Raw genomic sequence first — 7,079 nt, 5'->3', positions numbered from 1 at the left:
AAAAAAAAAAAAAAATTTAACCAGGAACAGGGAAAAGAAAAAAGCTGAAAACTAGGACCTGGGAGGGGAAGAATAAGATTAATAGTAAAAAGGACAAAAGTATTAATAATAATTGTTGTTTTAAAACAGACAAATACAAGCAAACTAATCACCAGAACAAAGAAAGTGAAAAAGAAAAAGAAAAAAAAAATCGGTGGAGGACAGGGCAGGGCACCCAGGCTCCGTCCGAGCACACAGACTGGGATGGAGTTCCTGTGGGCCCAGAAGGTGGGTGGGAGTGGGGGATGGCTGAACCTCTGTTCACCAAGCGGGTGTGGGGTATAAGAGTAACAAGAAGAATGTTGCACCTTTTCAATCTTGCAGGTCTGGAGTGTCCTTGGGGTTGCTGGAAAGCCGAACCTCTTCTTAAGCCCCTGGAATCTCTGAGAGAGCTGTCTCTTTAAATATCCAAAATAGTCAAGCTGCTTGTAGCATTCAAAATGGCGGCGTCCTCCAGACCGGCAAAAGTCCATAGCTCAGCCCGCCTTTCTCTTTACTTCTCCGTTTATTCCCCAGCCACAGTGCACAGTCCTCCGTGCAGTCCCTGGCTGTTGTTGTTGTTGTGTGCCGTCGAGTCGGCCCCGACTCTTAGTGACCCCTCCTTGGGTTTCCGAGACAATTATCACTACGGAAGTAGGATTGCCCAACCTTCCTTCCGAGGAGTGGCTGGTGGGTTTGAACCTCCAGCCTTCTGGTTAGCAGTCAAGTGCTTTAGCCACTATGCTACCAGAGCTCCTAGTCCCTGGCTAGCAGCGCTGTTTTTTAGGTTAATTCTTAGGTCCTACCACCACTCAGGAATCTCCAAGCTGTCTGTGCCATCAGGATCGCTCAGGATTGATGCCAGACCACAGCTCTGTCTCCTTTTTTGGTATTTTCATGCAAATTCTTCTGCTAGTTGGGGTTTAGTCCACTTCTATATCCTTCCCTTCAAGGCTCAGGGGTCCAGAATTATCTTCTGTGTCTGTGTTAATTGGTTTCCCTTTTTTTTGTTGAAGAGGGTCGGTGCAGTCTTTCTGCCTAGTCTGCCATCCTACTGGAAAACTCCTCTAGTGTTGGGTGTATCTTGAGTCAATTTTGAGATATAAAAAGAGATTAAACAAGGAAGCAGAGAAAGAGAGATTGTATGTGTGTGTGTTTGAAGGGGGGGTTGTGCCAAGCTCCATGATCACCCAGGAGCAGAAACTCAAAGAGACAAGGACCTTGCTCCAAAGCCGACACAGAGAAAAAAGCTTCCCCTAGAGCTGTTGAGTCAGACCCAACTCATAGCGACCCCTCCTTGGGTTTCTGAGGCAGTACCACTATGGAAGTAGATTGCCCAACCTTCCTTCTGAGGAGTGGCTGGTGGGTTTGAACCACCAGCCTCTGGTTAGCACTCAAGTGCCTTAGGCACTAAGCTCCCACAGCAAACAACAGCCTTCCCAACCTGTATTAAAATAAACTTCTGCTTGTTAAAGCCACCCACTTGTGGTATTTGTTGCAGCAATTTGTTGTTGTTGTTGTTATGTGCTATCAAGTCGGCCCGACTCATAGTGACCCCTCCTTGGGTTTCTGAGGCAGTACTACTATGGAAGTTGATTGCCCAACCTTCCTTCCGAGGAGTGGCTAGTGGGTTTGAACTGCCAACCTTCTGGTTAGCAGTCAAGTGCCTTAGGCACTATGCTACCAGAGCTCCTAGCAATACTAAATAAAAATAACTAAGACAGATGGCATCTCTAGCCTCAACTTCTCTCCTGAACTCCAAACAAATATATCCAACCGTAGGCAGATTCAGCAGTTCCGCTAGAACATCTACTGGGCAACTTAAAATGAGTAAGGCCAAAACTGATCTTTTTATTCTCCCCACCAATGTGCTCTTCTTCCACTGTTCCCACTATCAGTAAATGAAATCCCATTCTTCCAAAAGCTGAGGACAAAACTACACCCTCTTTGCATTTTTGTTCTTCAGTCCTATTTCTCCTAAGCACCCATCTCTCTTCATTCTGTATTAAGAATTTTATTCTTTTTGTCTCTTCCCACTTACACAAGAATTCTTTAAAAGCAGGGGCCTGTCTTATTTGTCTGAATCCACAGCACCTAGCAGTGTATGATGGATTATTTGTATAAAGAGGCCATGACTGTAAGAGAATAAGCTCCTGTTTGTTAAGTCCATCCCATTTGTAGTATATATTCTTATCAGAGTGGCACTAGGTAACCAGAACAGAATATGATACCGGGAGTGGGATGCTGCCCTGACAGATAACAAAAATGTGGAAACAGGAGTGGAGTGTGTCCTTGACCCAAGACCCCAGCAGAGAGACCATGGCATACAGCATGAGAGATGGCAGGAGCAAAGCTCAGAGACTGGCGTAAGAGACTGCAGGAGCAGAGCCCAGAGATTGGCATGAGACAGCGACAGCCTTACCAGCCCATGGAGGAGAAAGCTGGCTGCCTTTGGGTAGGCGGCTTCCTGGTAGAGTGGGTTGGCTTCAGGTATTAATTGGTAGAAAAGACCAGCATGAAATGGAGTAGCAGGTTGGCTGGCCCACAGAACAAGAAAGCCAAGTGCTTTTTGGGCAGGAAGATTTCTGGCGGAGTGGGTTGCCTTTGGCATTAATCAGCAGAAGCGGAGAGTTCAAGGAAATAGGAAGCAAAGCTGCCTCAGCCTCAAGGGTAGGACCATGGCCTTTGGGGGTGGAACGACCACAGCTCCCTAGGTTTCAAAGAGCCAGACCTTCACCAACTTGGTTCTGGAGTGTGGGGCTGCTAGTTCATGTGAGTCAGTGGGATGGAGTCAAGCCACTGCCCAAGAGTGAGGGGGCAGGGCTGCCATGCCCAAGAGGGAGAGGAACGGGGCCCACCAAACCATAGGGGTGAGGTCGCCACTCAGGAACTAGGGTACTGGAGTCACTCAGTGAAGATATCTGTACAGATACCACCCACTGAGGATCTGTACAGGTGCCAAGTTGACAAGGGGTGGAATTGTGGTAGTTAAATGTGTGTGTCAGCTTGGCTGGGCCTGGTTGAGTGTCTGGGCAGCTGAATATAGTTATTCCCCATGGTGAGATTAGAAATTAACTCCATGGTGGAATCTACTGGAGCAGCTGATTAGCTGCTTTGGGTATGTGGTCTGCTTCCTGTATATAAGAAACAGTTTTGGGAATGGTCTCTAGCTTATGGCATGTTTGAACCCTGCATGTAGCCATGTCATTGTTCAGCAGCCTACCATGCTCTGCCAATCTCTGGGACTTTCAATGGACTTAAATTAATGGCCTGCCATGTGGTTTGGTAACATTGGGACTGTGCCTTTTTACTTGTCAACCTTGGGTTTGTCAGTCTCAGCAGCCAGCAGCTGTCTGAGTGAAAAAAAGCCTCTAGCTCCAGTGGAGTGGGAGCAGGAGGCAAAGCTGAACCCCAAGGTTGAGGGGCTTTCACCCAGCCCCTAGAGCCTGGCACTTTGAACTTGGATTTCTAGCCTCCCAAACTGTAAGAGAATAAACTCCTATTTGTTAAGGCCATCCCATTTGTGGTATATATTCTTGTCAGAGTGGCACCAGGTAAGCAGAACAACATTGAAACTGTTAAGTTTCAAGGGGGAATGGATGGATCCCTGTGTAGAAAAAGACTTATAAATAGGAAAGTAGACTTCAGTTGGATTTTTAATGGTTGCTTAGGACTAGTCAAGGCAGGTTTAGGTTGTACCTTGGTGTTGTTGTTGTTGTTATGTGCCATCAAGTCAGCCCCGACTCATAGTCTCATAGCGACCCCTCCTTGGGTTTCCGAGGCAGTAACACTACGGAAGTAGGATTGCCCAACCTTCCTTCTGAGGAGTGGCTGGTGGGTTTGAACCGCCAGCCGTCTGGTTAGCAGGCAAGTGTCTTAGCCACTATGCTACCAGAGCTCCCAACTCCAAACTCTCAGAGGATTAAAACAGTAAAGGTTTACTTCTTACTTTCTCTACATGTCAAACATAGGTAACCTAGGAATTTGTCCTGGGTCCCAGGCTGATGGAATAGCCACCATATGAAGCACTGATGCATCATCTGAAGCACCAATGACTGAGGGAAAAATAACGGCAAATCACATACAGAAGTTCTTACCATGAAGGGGTACACATCTCTCCTGCTCACATTTCACTGACCAAGAGCAACTCACATGGCAATACCCCAACTTTAAGGGGCTAGCAAGTACAATTCTACCACATGCTCAGGGGACAGGAACCAAAAATAACTGATGGAAAGTACTAACAACTACCATACCATTAAAAGGAAACTTTTAGTTCCAAGCAACAATATTTTAACTCCTGATGTCTATTCCCCATCTGTGAAAATTAACTCCACTGCAAAGTCCTATCTATGGGTCTTCAGGAATGTAACTTCACCAGTTAGGCCTGCCTCTTTCATCACCCAGAGTGAGAGTACAGCAAGGAAGCCAAATATGGGTGATAGGAAAGTGCTGAGCCCAAGGCCAACTTTCTAGTTCAATGTCAAAAGTAAAGAAAAGCCTTGACAAGAATAGGCAAGAAAATATGTTACATACAGATTCAGAAAGCAGGGGAATCTTCACCAGATTTCTTTTATTAAAGGTACGGAGCAGCCAGGCTTTGGCGTTCTGGGCACTGCTTCTTAACTGAAGTCTAAGTTTCACTCAAACCACTTGATGGAATATGACTAGCAAAGTCAGCCAAAATATTCCTTTCAACATAAAAACACTATATGTAAACAAAACAAAACAAAACAAAAAACCCCAAAACATGCTACTGGAACAAGGAAAACAAAAAGCAAAACAACAGTTATAGCCAAGTACGACTCACAGTGACCCCACGTGTTATAGAACAGAACTGCTCCATAGGGTTTTCTTGGCTGTAATCTTTATGGGATTTGCCAGGCCTTTCTTCTGCGGAAATCAACTCAATGGCAGTGAGTTTGGTTTTTTTTAGTTTTTTCTTCTGTAGCAAGGAGCTCTGGTAGCACAGTGCCTAAGGCATCTGACTGCTAACCAGAAGGTTGGTGGTTCAAATCTACCAGCCACTCCACAGAAGTAACACCGGGCAATCTACTTCCATAAAGATTTACTGCCTCAAAAACCCAATGGGAGTCACTATGAGTCAGAATCGACTCGATGGCAGTGGTTTTTGGTTTCTTCTGGGCACCACTGAGTAGGTTCAAACCACCAACTTTTAGGTTAGTGATTCAGTGTAAAGCATTTGTGCTACCCAGGGACCTTAGAAACAAAGAAGGGAAGCTGTTATTTTAGAGATGGATTTTACTAAAGTTTTTTTTCCCTAAAATCTCAACAATTTGTTGAAAGAGAGTGGCCTCGTAATTTTTAAACTCAAGACAATCTGTGATGAATCCCAGGTCTGCACAGATTTAACAGATGGGTACCCCAAGTTCTAAAGTCCCCTCTGTAGTTTCTATACAAAATCCAAATACTTTCTGTGAAACTGTCTGCCAGAAGCATAGGGACTAATTGGAGATGTTTATACACTTGGAACTGTAAAGCCCCCAAGATATTCCATACAAGGGCCAAGCAGCAGTTCAAACGCTGTCACCTGTCAAATAAGAAACAAATTAACTTGTAACCAGCTGTGATGGAGCCTATGAAGAAAAAGCACTCCCCCATCATTTATATTCAACAAACATGTACTAACCGCGGGGGGGGGGGGAGTGGTGGTGATGGAGTTGTGGGGAAATAAGAGATGGACAGGGTTCAAAGATTTAGTTCTTCCATACACTTTATTTAGTTAAAAATAAGGCAAAAACAGATTGGCTAACAAAAAGTTAAAATAACAATAACCTAAATACCATAACAAGAATATAGCAAAAGCTGTCCTAACATTTACGTTAACAATCACCTTAGCAGAGAAAAGTACCATATTTGCCTTAGTAAGTGGCCAGAATAAAGAAAAAGAAAACAAAAAGTCTCTATTGGTCTAATGACAGTTGAGCAGAACAAAGCTCATTTCTTTCTTTCTTTCTCTCTCTCCCTTCCTCTCAACGGTTTCAGCCACAATCCCTCCAACATTCTAGCCTTCACATCCCGCTGGCAGCCACACACCACTTCCAATCACAAACAATGCCCAGACCATCAAGGTCAGCCCCAAAGGCGCTGGATGCAGAAATCGGAAACGGATCTTTGTACATCTATAAGGCGAAAAGGGACGGGGTGGAACCATCCCCAGTGCCCTCCCCATACTGAAGCAACCCGGGGCTTGTCTCCGGCATCAGGGGCCAGGCGTCTGCCACCTTCGGGGGTTCAGTGCCCGTTTCTTCTCTCCACCCAGTTGGTTTTTCTTTTGCGTCCCCAATGACCTCCATCTCCCCTGAACCATAGCTCTCCATTCTGAAGTGAAGGGGCGTCGCACAGCAGTCTGGGGAACCAGGAGGTGGGAACCGCGCAGTAAAGGAGCTGCTGTCAGAGTGTGAGTGTGTGTGTGTGTGTGTGGGTGGGTGCGGGTATTCTGTAGGGAAGCCGCTGTCAAGGGGTAAGGCTCTAGAGGAGTCTTTATAGGTGAGCCGTTTCTGGGGAAACCCACTTGGGGTGCTATACAGGGGTTCTATTGTGTATGTGGGGTCTCTGGGAGAAACATACTACGGGGAAGACAAGTAGGGTATCAATAGGATAGCGTTTCCTGGAGAAAACGTTCTACAGAGTGAAGATGTCATAGTACGGGGTCTCCACAAGGAAGTCGTTGTGGGGCGGTCTAGAGAAAAGCCATTGTGTGAGTCTCTACAGAGAGCCCCGTTTCTGGGGAAACATTCCCCAGAGAGCCGTTTCGTGGAGAACGGCCCGCGAGGAAGCCATGTCGGGCCACGCCCTGCGGCGGTAGGCGTCGTCGGACCCTGCCAGCCTACAACCCCCCGCCCAGCCGCCCCTCTTCGGCCCGGGGCCCGCGTACCTGACGAAGGGCGACCCGCGGTTGGAGCCTCCCGGGGGCCGCATACGAGGCATCCCCAGCCGGCGCAGGGGGTACACGTCCATGGCGGTGGGCGGAGGAGGAATACCGTGCAGCTGCGAAGAACTCCCAGGCCGGCCGGCGGCTCAAGGCCCGCTGCTGCCGG

The 7,079-nt window shown here is 47.0% G+C and overlaps 1 protein-coding gene across 1 annotated transcript in view; it reads right to left on the bottom strand.

The window, feature by feature from the left end:
- Positions 1-6,999, bottom strand: part of DNAAF9 (dynein axonemal assembly factor 9) — a 232,553-nt gene extending 225,554 nt beyond the window's left edge. The window contains exon 1 of the mRNA XM_007959995.1: positions 6,917-6,999. Coding sequence (XP_007958186.1) covers positions 6,917-6,999 — 83 coding nt within the window. The remainder of the gene's footprint in view (positions 1-6,916) is intronic.
- Positions 7,000-7,079: the final 80 nt, after the last annotated feature.

This window comes from Orycteropus afer, unplaced genomic scaffold, assembly GCF_000298275.1.
Source record: "Orycteropus afer afer isolate SDZICR_OR568_19922 unplaced genomic scaffold, OryAfe1.0 scaffold00020, whole genome shotgun sequence".
Taxonomy (NCBI): Eukaryota; Metazoa; Chordata; class Mammalia; order Tubulidentata; family Orycteropodidae; genus Orycteropus; species Orycteropus afer.
This window is presented reverse-complemented; position numbering and strand designations above follow the sequence as displayed.